We start from the raw sequence: 22,838 nt of genomic DNA on the forward strand, positions 1-22,838 counted from the left end.
GGTTCATTTTTTAAATTCATTCATGGGATGTGGGTATTGCTAGCTGGGCTAGCATTTATTGCCCACCACAACCTGCTCTTGGGATGATGAAGGTGAAGTGCCTTCTTGAACTGCTGCATTCCATTTGCTATAGAAAGACCCACAATGCCATTCGGAAGGAAGTTCCACAGTTTTGACCCAGAGGCACTGAAGGAGTGGGAATACATTTCCAAGCCAGGATAGTCAGTGGCTTGGATGGAAACTTGCAAGTGGTAATATTTCCATGTATCTGCTGTCATTGTTCTAGATGCTCATGTTCATGGATTTGGAAGGTGCTGTCTAAGGAGTCTTGGTGAATTTCTGCACAGCATTTTGTAAATAGTACACATTGCTACCACTGTGCCTCAATGATGGTGGGAGTGCTGGTCATGAGAGGAGTAGGAAATCCTGCCTCTTCACTGGCCTGTTAGCAGGGCCTCCTTCTCCCTAGCCACACAGGAGGGCACCAACTTTCTCCTGTGTGCTATGTCCAGGGCAAATTTCAGTAACTGTGCAGGGCAGCTTCTGACTGACAGTGCTTGTCCAGATACATGACAGGGTTTTGAAGATGGCACAGGAACAAGGGATGCTGATGAATTCCAGGATATTCACTGAGAGACAAATTATTCTGGGAGCAGTATGTGGTAAGATGGGGACCAGTTTTGGATGTGAAGGATACTGTGGAGGTAGGGTAGGTAGTTAATGAGGCGCATTTGGTAAAATATGCCAAGTAAACCCATTGGGGCATTTTGGCAGAAACCCCTCCAACAACTAAGACTTAAGCCAAAAAACTTAAGTTTCAGCCCATTATTTCTGCAAAACAAATCAGTACCTTTGGTAATCAGTCCATTTGGGCCTGCCCACTGAAACACTGGATCCACAAGACTTTGTGATAAGAGTTCCTGTGTTAGGCACTGAAGAGACTGGCCTATAGAGTAAACGTGGAAGAAAACTGGAACTAGAAATAAAAGATTTCGATAAGTTATATTCTTGATAAGTTTGAATTATTCTTGATTTTATCAATGAAAATTGTCTCTATAGATCTACAAAATATGACCTCTGGTCATTTTTTATAACCTCTGGTCACCAGTCTTTTTATGACAATATTAGTTGTTGAAAAGAATATTTGTAATGTAGTTACTTATTTTCTGTTATATGCTACAGTTTGCCTGCATATCAACAACAATTACACTTTATCTAGTTGAAGCCACTTAGAAGGGCATAATTTTCATTTTGAGATCATGTGCACAGAAGCAAGAGAATTTCCAACTTCTCAAGCTCAACCTTAAATACGACTGCCGACACTCCTCAGTTTCCAAGGTGAGAGTGTGTGGCAACCAGTCAGGGGCTGCAGCACTGAAGCCAAAATTTAAAACTATAACTTAAAAAAACTTTCCTTCGATCCTCAACCCTCACACTCCCTACACTTTATTTCACTCCACACACTCCCCATATCCTATCTATACCAACTTATGCCACCAAATGCCTTCAGCCACTGGTTCTTCATACCCCTAGTGCCACCTTATGTCAATCTACCATATACTGTTACCCTTCATACCTCAATATCATGGTATGATTCACTATTCATCCCAGGCATCCCCATGCCAAATTAGTGCCAGTTCATGCCAACTCATAGTTCTAACCATTATCATTTCACTTCCAATATCAACACTGGTATTGCCTGGTACCTATGTACACAAGAGGAAAATTAAAGTTATATTATTTGGAAATTCAATATTATTTGACCACACCATATTTCATTCCTGCAAACAGATTTTGAAATTTTTTGACAATTTGTGCCAATTTTGCCACTTAACAGTTTTTGATATTGGATCCCAATTTGATTAAGCTTGAAACGCTTGGCATCATTTGACAGTTCTTGCTAGTTTTGGAGATTTTTGATGGTTCTTCACAAGTTTAACACTACTTTGACAATGTTACAGTTTTAAAAACTTTATGTACATTTCAGATACAACCTTCTTTAAAGTTAACAATTCTAGAGGATACCTGATCACCACTCAAGAGTACACTAGCCTGCTCCAAGGGTACCTGACCTTCCCTAAGCATACTTGATGCTTGCAAAGGTGTCCCAGGATCATATCTATAAGGTTACGTTATCTTTCCTTGTTACTGAGATGAATCAACGAAGTCAAATATGCTCTATTCAGTCTTAGGTGCTCACTCTGGGTTCCATTTCAGTGGAGGCAGCTGGTGATGATTTAATAGATTTTGTCCTTCCATGAAACACAAACATGGAAAATGCAACCTGACTCCACTACCGCAACTTGTGGCTTTGGGCCACTACCACCATTTTCATCATGATGGAGATGGGCACCATTCTGCCAAATATTCGTGCCATTTGTATCTGCAAGGTCATTGACGTGAATTCAACATTTAGCTTAGTTTCCCTCCAAAGATGCTGCCTGACTGCTGAGGTTTTCCAGCCTTTTTACATTCATATTCTAAAGTGGTATTTGTTGGTCATAGGGCAGTCCCAATGGCAGAAAAATATAGCAAAAAGTGGTTTACCTTACGTAGAGAAGTCCAGAGTAAAATGAAAACAGAGAACTTACCAATTAACTGTTAAACATAACAGACCCTTTTCAAAACAAAACCACCTGATCACTGAATGACACTGTCTTTTAACTAACTGTGGTGAAAGTGAGGATGCAGATGCTGGAAATCAGAGTCTAGATTAGAGTGGTGCTGGAAAAGCACAGCAGGTCAGGCAGCATCCGAGGAACAGGAAACTTGACGTTTCCTCATTTCCCCTCCCTCCCACCTTACCCAAGTTCCAACCTGCCAGCCCAGTACCATCCTCATGATCTGTCCTATCTGCCAATCTTCCTTCCCACCTATCCACTCCAGCCTCCTCTCCGACCTATCACCCTCATCCCCACCCCCATTCACCTATTGTACTCTTTGCTACCCTCTCCTCAGACCCACCCCCACTCTCATTTATCTCTCCATCCCGGAGGTTCCCTGCCTCATTCCTATTGAAGGGCTTTTGCCCGAAACATCGATTTTCCTGCTCCTCAGATGCTGCCCGACCTGCTGTGCTTTTCCAGCACCACTCTGATCAAGACTTTTAACTAACTGTGCTTACCGTTTTTTCAAAGACAATGTTCAAAAGCAAGAATGAAGAGTCAGCCAATCACTGCTGAGAATTTGTGATCCCAAGACTATACACATTCGATGCAGACAATTAAAAAATATGATTTGTAGGACTGGCAATAAAATGAGGAAGACAATGAGAATGAGAAGGACAGAGATCAAGATTGAGTATGTTGCAGAATTGAGAAACAATGAGGGAAGAAGGAAAGTTGCCTACAAATTACTGTTTAAAAAAATTCCAAACATTATTGTAGATTCATGAAAATATCCTCTGACATTTGGATTACATATGAGTTTGATGACTTTTTAAAAAATGCCTTACGTGTCTTATGCTTGTTTAATCTTAGGAAACATTCAAATTGTCTTATTTTAATATCAGAATCATAGCAGATACTTTTCATTGCCAACATATCAAGTATTTTGACTTGCTCATTCAATCCATTGGTAAAACTGCATGATAAAATTCAACTTTATCTTGATTCTGTAAATTTACCTTACCAATTACTCCTTCTACACCGACGGTTTGATCTGTGAAAGGTGTTGAGAAAGCCTGTGATGTATGTGGCAAGCTGGCGAACATTCCCCGGAATTCACTGTCACCATCCCTCCTTAATCTTGAATTTCTTTCATAGAAATGCCATTCAGAACTTTTCTTATAGAGATTTCCATCTAAATTAGAATTTATGAAGAGTATGAGTAAGTTATGCTTTGATGTTAAAATAAATGAAATATCAATGGGTTCCCCTCGGGTGACTGTCTGTGTGGAGTTTGCAAGGGGCAGCATGGTGGCTCAGTGGTTAGCATTGCTGCCTCACAGCAGCAGGGACTGGGGTTCGATTTCAGCCTCGGACAACTGTCTATGTGGACTTTGCGTGTTCTCCTTGTTTATATGTGGGTTTCTCCTGGGTGCTCCAGTTTCTGCCTGCAATCCAAAGGTGTGCAGGTTAGGTGGATTGCCCATGCTAAATTACCCATAGTGTTCAGGGGTGTGTAGTTTGGGTGCATTAGTCAGGGATAAATATATGATAATACGGTAGGGGAATGGGTCTGGGTGGGTTACTCTTCGGAGGGTCAGTGTGGACTCTTTGGGCCGAAGGGCCTGTTTTCACACCGTAGAAATTCTATGATACTGAATACAGCAGTCAGATTGCAACACAAATTTTTAGTTCAGAAAAGACTATCCAGCTCATTAAATAATAATCTAGACTTTTAGTGGTTTATGGCATGTCATTTCCTGAGAGTTAGCAAAGTGGACAAGTGACTGTAATTCCAAACATTGTAAATTCTCAATTTATCCTTTGTTTCTCAGGATTAAAAAAAAAGCAGGGACACTGATGGATTTGAAGATGAGCTGAAACTTACCAAGAATCAGCTAAATGTCATTTTAGACTAGTTTCGTAAAGAGTTGCTCTCCAGTATAAGCCTAGCCTGTCCAGCCTTTCCTCATGGTTAGGAACATGGGATTGAGATATCATAGCAATTACAGAAACATGGCTCAGGGATGGGCAGGACTGGCAGCTTAATGTTCCAGGATACAAATGCTACAGGAAGGATAGAGAGGGAGGCAAGAGAGGAGGGAGAGTGGCATTTTTGATAAGGGATAGCATTACAGCTGTACTGAGGGAGGATATTCCTGGAAATACATCCAGTTATTTAGGTGGAACTGAGAAATAAGACAGGGATGATCACCTTATTGGGATTGTATTATAGACCCCCTAATAGTCAGAGGGAAATTCAGAAACAAACTTGTAAGGAGATCTCAGTTATCCGTAAGAATAATACGGTGGTTATCATAAGGGATTTTAACTTTCCAAACATAGACTGGGACTGCCATAGTGTTAAAAGTTTAAATGGAGAGGAATTAGTTAAGTGTGTACAAGAAAATTTTCTGATTCAGTATGTGGATGTACCTACTAGAGAAGGTGCAAAACTTGACCTACTCTTGGGAAATAAGGCAGTGCAGGTGATTGAGGTGTCAGTGGGGGAGCACTTTGGGGCCAGCGACTGTAATTCTATTAGTTTTAAAATAGTGATGGAAAAGGATAGACCAGATCTAAAAGTTGAAGTTATAAATTGGAGAAAGGCCAATTTTGACAGTATTAGGCAAGAACTTCCAAAAGCTGATTGGGGGCAGATGTTTGCAGGTAAAGGGCTGGCTGGAAAATGGGAAGAGTTCAGAAATGAGATAACAAGAATCCAGAGAAAGTATATTCGTGTCAGGGTGAAAGGAAAGGCTGTAGGTATAGGGAATGCTGGATGACTAAAGAAATTGAGGGTTTGGTTAAGAAAAAGAAGGAAGTATATGTCAGATATAGAGAGGATAGATCGAGTCAATCCTTGGGAGAGTATAAAGGCAGTAGGGGTACACTTAAGAGGGAAATCAGGAGGGCAAAAAGGGGACATGAGATAGCTTTGGCAAATAGAATTAAGGAGAATCCAAAAGGTTTTTACAAATACATTAAGGACAAAAGGGTAACTAGGAAGAGAATAGGGCCCCTCAAAGATCAGCAAGGCAGCCTTTGTGTGGAGCTGCAGAAAATGAGGGAGATATTAAATGAGTATTTCGCATCAGTATTTACTGTGGAAAAGGACATGGAAGATATAGACTGTAGGGAAATAGATGGTGACATCTTGCAAAATGTCCATATTACAGAGGAGGAAGTGATGGATGTCTTGAAATGCATAAAGGTGGATAAATCCCCAGGACCTGATCAGGTGTACCCTAGAACTCTGTGGGAAACTAGAGAAGTGATTGCTGGGCCCCTTACCGAAATATTTGTATCATCGATAGTCACAGGTAAGATGCTGGAAGACTGGAGGTTGGCTGATGTTATGCCAATGTTTAAGAAGGGTGGTAAGGACAAGCTAGGGAACTATAGATTAGTGGACCTGACATTGGTGGTGGGCAAGTTGTTGGAGGGAATCTTGAGGTACAGGATGTACATGTATTTGAAAAGGCAAGGGCTGACTAGGGATAGACAACATGGCTTTGTGCATGGGAAATCATGTCTCACAAACTTGATGGAGTTTTTTGAAGAAGTAACAAAGAGGATTGATGAGGGCAGAGCGGTAGATGTGATCTATATGGACTTCAGTAAGGCATCTGACAAGGTTCCCATGGGAGACTGGCTAGCAAGGTTAGAGCTCACAGACTATAGGGAGAACTGGCCATATGGATACAGAACTGGCTCAAAGGTAGAAGACAGAGGGTGGTGGTGGAGGGTTGTTTTTCAGATTGGAGGCCTGTGACCAGTGGAGTGCCACAAGGATCGGTGCTGGGTCCTCTACTTTTTGTCATTTATATAAATGATTTGGATGCGAGCATATGAGGCATAGTTAATAAGTTTGCAGATGACACCAAAATTGGAGGCGTAGTGGACAGCGAAGAAGGCTACCTCCGATTGCTACAGGATTTGGACCAGATGGGCAAATGGGCCGAGAGGTGGCAGATGGAGTTTAATTCAGAAAAATGTGAGGTGCTGCATTTTGGGAAAGCAAATCTTAGCAGGACTTATACACTTACAGGTAAGGTCCTAGGGAGTGTTGCTGAACAAGTAGACCTTGGAGTACAGGTTCATAGCTTCTTGAAAGTGGAGTTGCAGGTCGATAGGATAGTGAAGAAAGCATTTGGTATGCTTTCCTTTATTGGTCAGAATATTGAGTACAGGAGTTGGGAGGTCATGTTTCGGCTGTACAGGACATTGGTTAGGCCACTATTGGAATATTGCGTTCAATTATGATCTCCTTCCTATCAGAAAGATGTTGTGAAACTTGAAAGGATTCAGGAAAGATTTACAAGGATGTTGCCAGGGTTGGAGGATTTGAGCTACTTAGAGAGGCTGAACAGGCTGGGACTGTTTTCCCTGGAGTGTCAGAGGTTGAAGGGTGATCTTTTAGAGGTTGACAAAATTATGAGGGGCATGGACAGGATAATTAGACAAAGTTTTTTCCCTGGGGTCAGGGAGTCCAGAACTAGAGGGCATAGGTTTAGAGTGAGAGGAGAAAGTATAAAGATATAAGGGGCAACTTTTTCATGCAGAGGGTGGTACGTGTATGGAATGAGCTACCAAAGGAAGTAATGAAGCTGGTACAATTGAAACATTTAAAAGGCATTTGGATGGATATATGAATAGGAAGGGTTTGGAGGGATATGGGCCGTGTGCTGGCAGGTGGGACTAGATTGGGTTTGGATATCTGATTGGCATGGACAGGTTAGACCAAAAGGTCTGTTTCTATGACTCTATGGCTCGATAAGTCAACACACCTATTCCAGCTAGTTGTCTAGTAAACCTGTGTTGAACTGTCTCCAAAACATTCATATCTTTCATTGACGAGGGAGACCGATACTGTACACAGTACTTTTGATGCAGTTGCACTCATGCACTATGATATTGAAGCATAACCTCACAACTTCAGTTTTCAATTCTCGCTCACAATAAATGCCAACATTTAAACGCTAATAACTTTCCTAATTATTTGCTGTACTCAAATACTAATCTTTTACCATTCATGTACAGGGATTCCCAGATCTTTCTATATCCCAGAGCTTTGCAGTTTATATAACATGCTACTTTTCTTTTTTATTTTCTGTCAAAATGGGTAATTTCACATTATCCAACTTCTATTCTACTTTCTATGTCTTTTTTCCACTCACAGTAGAAGACACTAAGGTGAGGAAAGGAAATAAGTACAATTACTTTCGTTAGAGAAAAAGTGCTAGGAAAACTAGTCTCTAGACTTGATGGAATTAAAACAAATATTACAGAGATAGTGGATGCACTGTTCGCAGTATTTCATGAACCTTTGGTTCTGGAAAAGGCTCCCAGGATTGTAAAACTGCCAATGTTGCATCTTTATTTGAAAAGGGAAGGAGTCAAAATCAGTTAGCTTGATGTCTGTTATTGGGAAAATGTTAGAGTCTATTATAAAGAATGTAGTAACAGAGCATTTAGAAATGCATAATATCATTAACAAGCAACATCATGGTACCAAGAAAAGCAGATCATCCTGATTACAAATTTAGAACTGTCGATCAGGCTCCCTCCATGGAACACATGCATGTGTTGAAAACTTAATACACAGGATCCTGTTCTTGGCAGACAGAACACTACACCTATTTCAATGTAATAAAATCAATGACAGCCACTCACTGGTTCATTTCTCAGTGTAATGCTTTGGTCAATCCAAACTACCTTGACAGATTTAGAACTTAAACAAAGTTTGGCAGTTAACTATCAGTCATCATCTAATTGATGCAGTATTCATGTCAGTGCTTAAGTAATTAGAGCTCACTAACCAACCAATCAACACTTTCATCTCATACATGTCTTGTTTTCCCTTTACACTGATTCTACTTGCATATTATCCTCATGAGTACAAGATGAGAACAATATGTTTTCTTTCAGCAATACTCAGAGTTGGTGAGCAACAGGTTAAAGTCACCATAGTACCATTCTCTCATAGAGAGAGACAACTGGTCAGTGGGTTACCTGAGGCATACCATGCCTCCCCTCAGGTGAGGGGAGATGTCAAGAAGTTGGGATCTTTATGGTAACCTCAGCCAGTGTAGGAATTCAACCCAAGCTGTTGGCATCACTCAGCATCAAAAACCAGCTGCTCAGCCAACTGAGCTAACCAACACCCCAACAATTCCCAAATGAATATAAGTACATACTAACATGTATTTATATGGGACTTAGTCTTAGAATAACAACTCATAACTGGTTAGCTCTTCCCAGGAACAGTCTTCTTCCTACATTCTTAAGGCTGGATTTTACCTTTTTAGGCATTAATTATCTTATACAACATCTCTGGGTTATGAACAGCCCATTTCCCTCCAGATATCCAACTTTATAAACAGTTTTATAAATGGTTGCATTGGAAATGCGCAGCTTGAGGTTGAAATATTCAGGTTCACTACACCACCATACTAGAACCTTGGTGGATCCTCAATCTCCCAAATGATCTTTGCAAAGAACATTGTTTAACATCAATGTTGCTGCTGAATGTTTTTCTCTCTGGCAGATTTTAGGCTTCCTCAAATCATATCAGAGGAGATAGCTATGTTTCTGAAAGAAAGAATCTTCTCCCTTTGACCTAATAAGTCGGACTCAGATATGATCCTTGTCAGGCTGTCTGTGCTGCTTTGGTACTGCTCCATCTAAAGAGCTGAATTGTCTGCATCAAGTGTCTACTCCAAACTCTCGGTGGAGTGGGGTCACAGATGTTCAATGCTTAGATTTCAAGGGTATGTTTCTGGTTAGAATACAATTGAATAATTCCTCCAAGCCAGCGAAGTCAGTAATAAAAACAAAATGTACTGGAGAAACTCAGCTGGTGTGGTAGCATCTGTGCAGAGAGAAACAGAGTTAATGTTTTGAGTCAGTTGACTTCTTCCAGACTCTTTCCACAGATGCTGCCAGACCTACTCTAGTAGCTTCTGTTTTGATTTCAGGTTTCCAGTGCTGCAATATCTTGTTTTAATTTCTATGAAATTAGGAATATCTTGTGATCTCTTCATTGATAAAAGTGATTAATTTCAAGTGATGCATGTCTCCTCTTTGTTTAAATGAACATTGTTCTGAGAAGTCTTTCAACTGATGAATAAAATTTCACTGATCTCTCACATTTAGCTACTGAACTGGCTGGGCCTCTTCAAGATTCTGTAGAACTTTAAGTTTAAAGTATCATTTCTGCTCAGAAGTTGAAAAGTGTTGGAGGATTGCTTTTCAGACTCTGACCTGTGGAGTGCCACAAAGTTCAGTGCTGGGTCCACTGCTTTTCGTCATTTATATAAATGATTTGGGTGTGAACGTAGGAGGTATAGTTAGTAATTTTTTAGTAATTTTGCGGATGACACCAAAATTGGAAGTATAGTGGACAATGAAGAAGGTTACCTCAGAGTACAACAGAATCTTGATCCGGGGGAGGGGCAATGGGCCAAGGAATGGCAGGTGGAGTTTAATTTAGATAAATGTGAGGTGCTGCATTTTGGGAAAGTAAATCAGAGCAGGACCTATACACTTAATAGTAAGATCCTGGGGAGTGTTGATAAACAAAGAGATCTTGGAATGCAGGTTTAATGCTCCTTGAAAGTGATTCCACAGGTAGATAGGATAGTAAAGAAGGTGTTTGGTATGTTTTCCGTTATTGGTCAGAGCACTGAATATAGGAGTTGGGAGGTCACGTGGTGACTGTACTAGAATTTGGTTAGGCCATTTTGGAATATTGTCTCCCTCCTTTTGGATGTTGTGAAACTTGAAAGAGTTCGGAAAAAATTTACAAAGATGTTGTTAAGGTTGGAGGGTTTGAGTTATAGGGAGAGGCTGAATAGGCTTGGGCTGTTTTTCCTGGTGTGTCAGAGGCTGAAGAGTGACCTTATAGAGGTTTATAAAATTATGAGGGGCATGGATAGGGTAAATAGACAAGGTCTTTTCCCTGGGGTAGGGGAGTCCAGAACTAGAGGGCATAGGTTAAAGGTGAGATGGGAAAGATTTAAAAGGGACCTAAGGAACAACCTTTTCACGTGGAAGGTGGGGCATGTATGGAATGAGCTGCCAGACGAAGTGATGGAGTCTGGTACAATTGCAACATTTAAAAGGCATCTGGATGGGTATATGAATAGGAAGGGTTTGGAGGGATGTGAACTAAGTGCTGGCAAGTGGGCCTAGATTAATTTAGGATATCTGGTCAGCATGGATGAATTGGACCAATTGGTCTGTTTCCATGCTGTACATTACTATGACTCTATGTTGGTTTCTATTAACTTATTTCTGTTTGCAACATATTGTTCTGTGTATTTTAAGAATACTCGCAACACTTTTAGATTTTGTGTAATGTTGTCCTGTCATCATGCACTTCTTTGTCACAAAGTTGTTGAAAGTTCATTCTCTTCAACTAAGGAATGATTTTAGATATTACAGTAACCCCTGACCCAGAGTCAAAACTGATTTGAGCTGGATGACCTTCAAGCTGTGTAATATTTGTTGTCTGTGGTTCAACTGAGACCTATGATCCCTACGTATGATTGAGTTTCATCTTCTCAATGGTGGTATATCATCATATGGGTTCTATTGAAACTACATTTTGGTGGTCTGGATTTTTTACAAAGATGTTTGCTATAAGGTTTTAAGCTGTTTGTACAAATGAGCATTATTAGCCTGTAGTTCAAAGCTTGTTTTTACATTTACATATTGTTTGGAAATGTCCCTTTTTCTTACAAAATGTTGCTTGGTCTAATAAAGCTGGCTATCATTTCTGTTTGTATGACTCTTTAAATCCACATCTGAAACAGTAATTTCTGGCATCAAGGGATCTGAAGACTTACTGTGTTGGTCTGTCATGTGATGCTTCAGTAATTCTGTCCCTTAGAAAGTTGGCAAAGTCAAGTGATTCTTGAGCTAGGTTGACTCTTTGTCCCCATCATTATGTTCTGTTACTGTGCTGATTCAGATTTCAGCTTCTCCCACCACATTGATATTCCTCTTTTGATTGTGACATTTCTGAAAGAAATATGTCAGCAGTTCTGACAGCAATTCTATTTTGAATTAGTTCTGGTTGTATATCACCATATTCACAAAATTCTGACAAAGTATAATGATCATCAATAATATTATCAGTGGATTTTTTTTGGAAGCTGTAATCTCCTATAATATCTTGTATTCCCATAACGCCGTTGGCTTGATGTAAAATAATTGTCAAATATTCTTAGAATATCTTTGGAGGGTCACTTAGTTCAGTTGGATTAACAATTGTCTTGCAATGCAGAGTAATGACAATAACATGAAGTTTACCATGAATGACTCTCCTTCTCAACCTCTCGCCCTACCTCAGGTATGGTGACCCTCATGTTAAACCATCATGTCATCTCTCTCTACTGAACTAGCAGCCCTAAGGTCTGGTAAGAGTCTGGCAACTTTACCTTTACAATGTTATCAACGGCCTCTTGTAACTTGTTGTGTGAAAACATGATCTACTACGTGGCCTACAGATTTAAAAAAGGTGAACATCTTTTCTTTTCTCTCTGGGCTTCTTATTGAAGGAATTCTGTATCTCATAAATTGCTTCTTCCATACAGTTTGGTGTAAGCACTTGTCTGAAGTAGCTATGATTTTAAATCTAGTTTTAAGTATATCTTTCTCCATTGTCACTGCATTTAACTGCTGTTACTTCTCGTAATTAAATGATGTACTTGAAAGCAGTTTCGAGATTTTAAACTTTTTTTATATCTGGTTAGTTTTTCTGTACAGTATTTTAAACTGCATACATTATTGCAGTTCTCAACATTAAGTGCCCTTCAGTAACTTTTTTATAATATTATATTATTTTAAAATTCTGGATATTGAACATAAATTAAGGCCTTTCTCCTAAGGTAGGGGAGTCCAAAACTAGAGGGCATAGGTTTAGGGTGAGAAGGGAAAGATTTAAAAGGGACCTAAGGGGCAACCTTGTCACACAGAGGGTGGTGCGTGTATGGAAAAAGCTGCCAGAGGAAGTGGTGGAGGCTGGTACATCATTTAAAAGGTATCCAGGTGGTTACATGAATACGAAGTGATTAGGGGGATATAGACCAATGCAGGCAAATGGGATTAGGTTAGATTGGATATCTGGTGGCACGGTTAAATTGGACTGAAGAGTCTGTTTCCATGTTGTACAACCCTGTGATTCTATGATACTCAAGAAGCTTGACATCATTCAGGACAAAACAGTCCATTTGCTTGACACCACCAACCTCAAGCATCCATTCCCTCCACCAACAATGCTCAGTAGCAGCAGCTTACAAGATGCACTGCAGAAATTCATCAAGTTTGCTGAGACAGCACCTTCAAATACACAACCACTTATATCTAGAAGGATGAGAGCAGCAGATAGCTGGGAACATCACCACATGCAAGTTCTCATTCAGACCACTCACTATCCTGACTTGGAAAATGTTAATGTTTCCGCGGTGTCACCAGGTCAACATGGAAATCCCTCCTCAACAGCATTATGGGGTTACCCAAACCAAATGGATGGCAGCAGTTCAAGAGGCAGCTCACCACCTTCTTCTGAAGCACAAGTAAGGACAGGCAATACATGCTGACCCAGTCAGCAATATTCACAACCCATAACCAAATGTAAAGATGCACACGGGATAAATAAATGACATATCAGGTTCTTATCCATACATTACTCAAAAGCAAAATACTGGCTCCACTGTTACTCTTACCAACTGGGGTAGAGAGTCAGTCATCTTGCATCTAAGCTCAGTTTTATAACTACATAGCAGTACAGTGCTTGTAAATAGTCTCATTGGAATCAGATACACTCCATGACACTTATCACAGAGAATTAGTGACAATTTAGTTTAATTCACATTCAAAAAGTTCAAAGATTTATTTTTGTTATGCTACTGCAAAATAAATTAAAAGCCATTCAGGCAACTTGAGCTTGTACATATGTAGTCTGCAACATGCTTGGTACTATGCTTGCAGAGAATTAAATTACTTGACACCCCATTCTCATAATATTGAAATTCAGAGCTGATTTTACACTTTTGGTGAGCAGCAGCACATACCAGACATTCAGGTGCGGCTGCTAAATGAGGTCCTAAATTTCTGATATAAACTTCATTACTCGTCTTCTTAAGCAATGAGACTGACTGCCTATGGCCAAAAGAAGAAGCATGAACTGAAATTGAGGTTAATGACCGGAAGCAATTTTCCATTAGTTTTTTTGTGAAAAGAAAATTATTTGGAAGCCAAATACAAGTAAATTTTCAACTTTTACTGCAAAGTGTTTTCAGGTAAGATTTTAAGAAAACTGAGATTGCTGAAATGTGACTCACATGTCAATAAATTCACTATTAAAGTTCTTTGAAAGGCTGAAAACAATATGTAATGTGTATCCTGTCTCAGTAAATGCACACACATATCACACAAACTGAGCTGGATTTCAACTTATTGACCTACTGACAATGGGGTAACCGACAGTGTGCGAGAGAGCCAAGTGTTTCACCAAAGCTGTTTAACACAGAAACTCTTTTTGCTTCTGTCTTCCAAGTTTGCCCAAAAAATAGAACATAGAAGAATACAGCGCAGTACAGGCCCTTTGGCCCTCGATGTTGCGCCGATCCAAGCCCACCTAACCTACACTAGCCCACTATCCTCCATATGCCTATCCAATGCCCGTTTAAATGCCCATAAAGAGGGAGAGTCCACCACTGCTACTGGCAGGGCATTCCATGAACTCACGACTCGCTGAGTAAAGAATCTACCCCTAACATCTGTCCTATACCTATCACCCCTTAATTTAAAGCTATGCCCCCTCATAATAGCTGACTCCATACGTGGAAAAAGGTTCTCATGGTCAACCCTATCTAAACCCCTAATCATCTTGTACACCTCTATCAAGTCACCCCTAAACCTTCTTTTCTCCAATGAAAACAGCCCCAAGTGCCTCAGCCTTTCCTCATACAATCTTCAAAATAAAGCATAAGCAAGAGGAATGACAACAGGCACTGCTCTATTTTAGTTCAGCTCATTAGAAGGGACAGAACTCAAAGGTATGTATTTGTGTTTATCATTAACCTGCAGCCACAGACTGACACGATTGCAAGGCTGCACTGTTGGCTCTCTAAAGATGTTGTTACAACCTGTAAGGGAGATGCTGCCACATGGAGATACTGTTCACCTGCCAACGGGTAAAGGATTTTGCAGGAAATAAGATTGGAAATCACTAAAGAGGTTAGTAGCAGGAAGCATAATGCCACAGTTCTGGATACAGTACTATAAGTTTAACCATTTAATCAGGAAAGACATGAGTAGCGTGATACTTTCACTTCACCACCACCCAGAAAACACTCATATGGCCAATTGACCATTAACAAGCAAAACCTGTTAAGGGCAATGCTGTCATTATAATATGAAGTTGGGGTGGGCGATGGTGAGGGTGGGAGGCTGGTTAGGGAGGGAAGGAGCAGACTGAATCAAAATGGAGTTGGAGGGTGAAATAAAGCACTCCATCCCTGCAGTGCCTACCTCTTCCTAAAGGTGTCAAGAACATTGGTAGACACCGCCTTCCCCCACTCCCATGACATCCAGGCTCAAACGTAATCATGAGAGGGGCAGGCAGTTGACAGAGATGACCTCCTCCATGGCCCGCAACCTGGACCTGTTTATAGCCAGCCTGGCCAGACCCAGGAGCAGACCCACGAGGAGCTCTTCCAATCTGCCCACACCCCTCTGCCCATAGATCAGGAGCTGAAGTGCAACCAAAAACAGAACAGCAGGTTTTTCAAATAGATATCAAGGGAGTGCAAATGCCCATAACTGATATATACCTGGTCTCCACAGTGCCAAAAAACAAAGAATTAGGCTGAGAGGCTGTGAACTGCCACAATCTGCGGTTATAAGGGACTGCTGCATATAACACCCTCCATCATCAGCATGCAAACTATAAATATCTAGACTGAAGAGGAGTCAGATGTAAAGTTACAGAAAGAGGCTGATTGATATGCTTACAGATTGCATGCCAATATCCAGGTCACTGATGATTAGAAATGAACCAAAACATAAATACTCTGGGTAGTAGAGCAGGTATACTATAAGTAATACACCTACTAACATCCCAAAACTGGCTCAACATTTACAAAGCCTAAGTAAGAAGTGTGAATGAATACTTGCCATTTGCCTCAGGGGATGCAGATCCAACATTTAAAAGCTCAGCACTCTCCAGTACAAAACAGTCTGCTTGATTGACACCCCATCGAGGACCTTAAACATTCACGCCTTGCACTATGGTATACAGCAGCTGCAGTGGACAGCATCTACAAAATGCACAGCAGCAACTTGCCAAGACTCTTTCAATATCATTTCCCATACGTGCAAATTCTACCAACGAGATGAACAAGGCAAAAAAAATGGGAACACCACCCCCTCAAAATCCCCTCTAAGCCACCCACCATGGCTTGGAACGATATCAACATTGCTTCATTATTATAATACTGGAACTCCCCCAGTAATAACAGGAATGATTAAAAACTTGTCACATTGGCTCCTCTGCAAAACATTTTAAATGTGCTCCCTCCTACAAAAATCCAAGTTGTTGGCGAGATTGGGAGCTTCAGGTATAGTTTTCCAAATTCTACTTTCAGAAAGTTAATCATTAAAATGTAATTCCGTTGATGATTTTTGCAACAAGCGTTGATGGCCAATAATGCTATCAACTTTGGTGATGGAACAGTTATGATTATACACATCAATTTATTTAACTTTCATATAATTTTCACAGAATTACAGAAAACAGCACACCACACAGGACCCATCAGCTTCTGGATATCTTCCTCATCGACCTGTTTAGAGATTTCAAAATACACCTCTGGAAGTAGGTGGGACTTGAACCCAGCCTCCTGGCTCAGAGGTAGGGTCACCAACAAGATACCACAGGAGTCCCAGCTTCTGGACTACCCAAAGGCTAGTTACTGCAAATACTGGCCATCTGACCCCAAACAACTGGAAAACACGAAAAGTTTCATGTCGCTGTTTGCGCTCTCAGCAGGAGTCCTGCCTCCCAATACTCAGCTGTTTGGTTCTCCAATCGGCGAGGGGTGTGTCCGGTCAGGGTGGGACGCGAAAATCCTGACAACTGTAAGTACATACCTGACACTCGGGACGAAAGGAGGGACACACAGGCGACAGCCGCGACAATGATCACAACCATCAAGATGTATTTGAAAACTTTTTGACTGGTTATGCTGTGTGGCATTGAAAAGTGAAGGCTAGTCATGAATTTGTGCGGTTCCCACATTTCTTCCGGGTGGACCCGTCGTTTCATTGCGCCTAACCGTGCCCTCACACAATTTTCAGCAGCAGCTAGGGCTGGTCTTGAAAAATAACATTCCTTCCACTCCCACCTGTCAGAACGCTGGGTGTGTCGGTGTCCTAGCAACAGCTTCTGAGAATTCGAATCGCATTATTATCCCTGTCAGACACACTGTTCTCTGCTGAGGCTGACAAAGAAGCATTGACAGGAGCACAACAGCAAATGGTGGAAGTTCTCATTTTGTTTTGTGACTAGCATCTCTTGCGGATTTGCTATACTCTGCAAATTAATTCTTGTTCCAGCATTAGGTAAAGGGGATTTGTGGCCGTGCCTTATACTAAAATATATACCTAAAATTAACGTGAGCCAGTTGGTTTGCAAATGTTTTGCTCCAATTAGTTTTTTTTAAACAAAACGCTAGTGGGATCCGTGATTTTCTGGAAGGAAGAACAGAGTGAATGTCCTGTTGTGGACAATCGGGTGTAGAAGTGAAATATAACAGTATGATTTATATTATTTCACCCTCATTACACTCAGAAACGACATTGTTGTTGAAATAGATACTACTGTACTTGCAAAAGCAGAAGATAGTGAATTATACATTGCTGGTTGATAAAATTAAATATCTTTATATGCTTAAATAAATGATATATACACTTTATGAACTATAACAAGCAGCAAATACATTAAATATAAATTGCATTAATTCCTGTTAAAATGCATTCGGACCTGTAATCCCATCATGACTAATACTTTATTAAATGCAGCTGTCTACATATTGTATTTTTACTATTTATGCAGTCCACTTACCTAAAGGTTTTTAAATTTTGTACTATTGAGTTACATGCATTCTGTGAGCAATATTGATCAACTAAAAATAATTTTTCAAATCTGATTTCAGATTTAGGATTTACATAATTTGCATTTTTAAATATCATTTTCATTTTAAAACAAACTTTATAACCTTATATTCAACTTAATACTGCTACTTCATAATTCAAAACTACTTTGTAAGGAAATATGTTTATACAAACTAGATAGGATATAGTTCTCGTATCAGTTTGTGGGCTAAGAGTCAGTATGGGCAATTACAATATGCATCAGTACTTACATCAGCAAAACAATACTAATGTAGCAAGTGGCACTTGCCACTTACCACAGATGTGTGAAACAATGCAAACTGTTGAACCCAATGTAAAGCAGCCTTTACAACATTGAGTAGAAAGGTCATTATTCTTATACAGCAGGAAAATGCACTTCGCCTGCACTGGACAAAGTCTCTGAATCTGAGATTCTGAACACAAGATTTAGGAGAAGACAATATGCTGTCTAGCAGTGATGAATCATAAAATGCAATTCCACATATGGCAGAGATACAAGACATGCAGGTAAGCATGTGAGGGATATCCAGAAGAAAAGGCATTACTTACAAAGAGTGGACAAGTAAAATTAGGCTCTGGATTAGTGGTGCTGGAAGAGCACAGCAGTTCAGGCAGCATCCAAGGAGCTTCGAAATCGACGTTTCGGGCAAAAGCCCTTCATCAGGATTCCTGATGCCCGAAACGTCGATTTCGAAGCTCCTTGGATGCTGCCTGAACTGCTGTGCTCTTCCAGCACCACTAATCCAGAATCTGGTTTCCAGCATCTGCAGTCATTGTTTTTACCCAAGTAAAATTAGGCTGACAGCTTGCAAGAGATGTAAAAAAATGAGTGGAAGATGTATTTAGATAGCTATTTGAATAACTGCATGATGCTAGAAGGCAATTAGCAAATGCAATAAACAATTTTATACATGTAGACAATTATGTAACTGAAGAGATACTGGTCTCCATAAGTGAAGCAAACATTAATATGATGTTAATTTTTAAACATAAATTCATATGATATTAATGTACTTCCCAAAAAAAGTCAGAGGTAGAATTAGTGTAAAGTAAAAATTTTCTGATAAAATACAGTTTATTTTATTCAAAGATTACAGTTGGCAAATACACAAAGCTCACAAAATGCTCATCTGCATTACATACAAGAAAATCTTAAACCATACACAGTATCTGTCAGCACAAATATATGCACAATTTACTGTATTTTTGAACATTGGAATAGGACGAGTTCATAAAGACAGTGTTAAAATAAATATAAAGATATGTGTGTTAATAAAAAAAAATTCAATCCTGGGCATGTTAGAAGACAATAATACCTCGAGCCTTAGGGAAAATCTAGAGACAATTAATGGCAATAAATCCAAAGACTGAACTACTATCTTGTAAGCCATTGCATTTAATCTGTATGCATTTAATACTGTATTTAAGATTTGTTTCCTCATTGCTGCTGGTAGCATGTGTGCTCCATGTGATTAGAGATTGAATATATTTTTATACAAGTCATATGCTATAAACTCAGGCCTTGAAGAAACTTAAGAGGTATTAAGAATTTCTAACAAAGTTACTATTTAAAAGATATATTGGTCCTGTTGTCCATAACAATGGAACATAAGTATTCAAAAATTAATCTGCATTAACAACCCACTAATTAGAAAACAAAATCCTTATGGCAAGCATTGCAGCGCAAGATTGCTGCTTAATAAAGTATTATATTTTAATGGTAGAAACAATGGCATTTCTTTAAATCAGTTTTCATCAATTTATAGTGTGCAAATGATTACTGTAACTACAAGTAAAAATGATCAATTACTGATTTGCTGCAGTTGAGATTGGTCAAAGAATCCAAAATCTTAAACGCTGATTTTTGATTCTTCAGTTAGATCACAAGAGTTCTGTAATTTTCCATTTGAGAACAAACAAATGAAGTATATAATTTGGACACAAACGTAAAATGTCAATAACCACCTATTGTAGTTTCAGGAATATTGGTAGCATGCATGTCTCTGGTCATGTTCGATTTCTCTTTGAGCTTGGCCTGTAGCAAAGTATGCTCCACAACTCCAATTCGTATATCCATTTGAGTTATCTCTTGCTTCAGTTTAGTCAATGCTTGTTTGATTTTCACTAACGGAGCTGGAAATGATAGTAACAATTAATTTAGTGAGTTATTCCATTTATTTGAATGCAGACAATAAATTCAATACAATCTAAACACTGATGTAAGCATTGTCTTAAATCTAGATGACTAATAAATAAAAGGGTATATTAAGTCAATAAAAACTGGAAGAAGCCTCCATGAGGGAGAAATAATCAAAAAAAGCATCTTAAGATGAGTAGTAGCTCATTGGAGGAGGAAGATCCACAAACATCCCTATCCTCAATGATGAATGAGCCCAATACGTCAGTATGAATGATAAAGCGGGGGCATTCTCAGCAATTTTCAGCCAGAAATACCGAATGGGTGATCTATCGCCTCTTCCAGTGGTCAATGAGTGTTGTGCTAGAAAAGCACAGCTGGTCAGACAGCAACCGAGGAGCAGGAGAATCAATGTTTTGAGCATAAGCCCTTTGTCAGGAAGCTTTCCTGACGAATGGCTTATGCTCGAAACATTGATTTCTCCTGCTTCTCGGATCCTGCCTGACTGGCTGTGCTTTTCCAGCACCACACTCTGACTCCGATCTTCAGCATCTGCAGTCCTCACTTTCTCCTCTGCCAGTGGCCCCCAGCATCAGAAATATTAGATTCAACGAAGTGTGATATCAAGGTGCCCCAGCAAAACTAGAATCAACATGTTAAGGGGGCAAACTCTCCAATGGCTAGAGTCATACCTGGCACATAGGAAATTGGCCACAGTTATTGGAGGTCAGTCATTGAGATGTACAGCACAGAAACAGAACCTTCAGTCCAACTCTTCCATGCCGACCAGATATCCTAAATTAATCTAGTCCCATTTGCCAGCGCTTGGCCCACAGCACTCTAAATCCTTCCTATTCATATGCCCATCCATTTGCCTTTTAAATGCTGTAATTGTACCAGCCTCCATCACACCCTTTGGCAGCTCATTCCATACATGTCCCACATTCTGCATGAAAAGGTTGCTCCTTCGGTCCCTTTTAAATCTTTCCCCTCTCACCTTAAATCTATGCCCTCTAGTTCTGGACTCCCCCAACCCAGGGAAAAGACCTTGTCTATTTACCCTATCCATGCCCCTCAATTTTATAAACCTCTATAAGATCACCCCTCTGATGCACCAGGGAAAACAGCCCTAGCCTATTCAGCCTCGCCCTTTAACTCAAATCCTCCAACCTTGGCAACATCTTTGTAAATCTTTTCTGAACCTTTTCAAGTTTTACATCCGATAGGAAGGAGACCAGAAATGCACGCAATATTCCAAAAGTGGCCTAACCAATGCATGTAGCAGAACTGCAATTATTATGGTCCAAACCCTCTCCCATTCAGCATAAACTGTCATCAAGTTCTTGCTATGTTGCGATGTTTAACCACAATGCAAAAAATGTAACAATGCAAGACAAAAAGACAAAACGCTTAGTAGTGCTTCACTTCATTCCCTACTGGAAGCAGATATTAATATTTACCATTGTTGAGTTTGCTCTGCTCTGTAAAATGAGATTCAACAAAAGGTCACTCCAATACTAACTGTAGCAGATTTACCCTTATGATTCCAGAACTAACGCACAGCAAATCTGCCCACCATGTTCACAACGCAACTAAGGCATTGCAACCAAGACAAAATGCTCCCCATGCACCCAAAACCACTTGTGATAAACACTGTTAAGCACATTCCAGTGACCACAGCTAAAGTGAAAGTGCATCTTTGACCATCTCAGCTCACATCTGTAACTCATTCTTAAGTGTAAAGGAGAGATTCAAACTGGGGACAATTTTAACCTTATTTGCTCATTAGGAATGCGATGGGATCAGATGTAATCCTGATTTACACCCATCCATTATCACTGTCCATAATGGATGGGGACAGAAACTGCATCCCACGTGTTCCCATAGATTTCCCGCTTCTCAAGCTAGGCTAAAATTGCTCCATGCAAACTAATGCACAATGTGATAAAGCAGCAATCTTCTATAATAGTTTAAGCATACTCATTTACAGATAGCAAAGTATAGAATCATTGATCATTCCCCCATATTCTCCTTAAGAGCACTATGGAATTGGGGGGGGGGTTATGTTTTTTTTAATATCAGTTTTCCAACTTTTTTATTGGTACCGAGCCATGAATTCAGCGTGTGATTACTTCCATTCTGCAAGATAATTGATATAGGAATTATTGCATAAAAATCCCAAATCACCAAGAATAATCTTACCCGGTTTAATCAAACCAAAAGACAAAACTCACAAAATCAGATTTAGCCTCAATATAAATTTCAAGGTTAAAATCTATCTTCATTTCATCACCCTCAACATCATCAACTCCCAACAATGCCAGATCCCAGCTACTTCAGCCCATTTCCTGCTGGCCTCTCTGACATTCAGTCACCATCCCATCCCCTCCTCGACACCCAGCCCTATCCCAAACTTATTTTGGTCAGTTCTGTAAAAGTACCTCTCCAATCTGGGACTATGTCAATTCTCATAAAGACACCAATAACCTTTCCCCTGTTGATCAGCATACTGATTTCAGAGCAGTTCCAAGGTTGCTGTTGTTAGAGATCTTAAGATACACCTTTTCTCAATGTTTTTTTTCCCTATTTTCGTTTCTTTAAATCAGTGAAAAACAACAAGTGTGTAAATCTTTATTTATATTCCACCACCAGGAAGAAAGGAAACACCCGAGTGGCCAGTCAAGCAGTGCCCTTAGCTATACCCTTTATAATATAACTCACTCAATAAAAGCAATTAAAATTATCTTTTCGTAAACAGCAACTAGATAGAGGAGACCATTCAGCCCTTTGTACCGCTCCACTGATTCAGTTAGATCATGATTGATCTGAATCTTAATTCTGCTTAACTGCCTGGGTTCCACATCCCTGAATGCCCTTACCTACAGAAA

The 22,838-nt window shown here is 39.9% G+C and overlaps 2 protein-coding genes across 6 annotated transcripts in view; both read right to left on the reverse strand.

Moving 5' to 3' along the window:
- LOC140480622 (zona pellucida-binding protein 1-like) overlaps window positions 1-16,981 on the reverse strand; it is a 73,962-nt gene extending 56,981 nt beyond the window's left edge. For 3 of the 4 annotated variants that reach the window (XM_072575747.1, XM_072575746.1, XM_072575749.1), the window contains exons 1-3: window positions 16,770-16,981; window positions 3,631-3,801; window positions 851-976 (exon numbers count right to left, since the gene is read on the reverse strand). In XM_072575747.1, coding sequence (XP_072431848.1) covers window positions 851-976; window positions 3,631-3,801; window positions 16,770-16,944 — 472 coding nt within the window. In that variant the 5' untranslated portion in view covers window positions 16,945-16,981. The remainder of the gene's footprint in view (window positions 1-850; window positions 977-3,630; window positions 3,802-16,769) is intronic. The other variant, XM_072575748.1, reaches the window with a different exon arrangement.
- A 1,877-nt stretch (window positions 16,982-18,858) lies between these two features.
- Window positions 18,859-22,838, reverse strand: part of ift57 (intraflagellar transport 57 homolog (Chlamydomonas)) — a 38,639-nt gene continuing 34,659 nt past the window's right edge. For both annotated transcript variants that reach the window (XM_072575755.1, XM_072575754.1), the window contains one exon: window positions 18,859-19,946. In XM_072575755.1, the coding sequence (XP_072431856.1) occupies window positions 19,768-19,946 (179 nt within the window). In that variant the 3' untranslated portion in view covers window positions 18,859-19,767. The remainder of the gene's footprint in view (window positions 19,947-22,838) is intronic.

The sequence above is a fragment of the Chiloscyllium punctatum genome, chromosome 8 (genome assembly GCF_047496795.1).
Source record: "Chiloscyllium punctatum isolate Juve2018m chromosome 8, sChiPun1.3, whole genome shotgun sequence".
NCBI classification, from domain to species: Eukaryota; Metazoa; Chordata; class Chondrichthyes; order Orectolobiformes; family Hemiscylliidae; genus Chiloscyllium; species Chiloscyllium punctatum.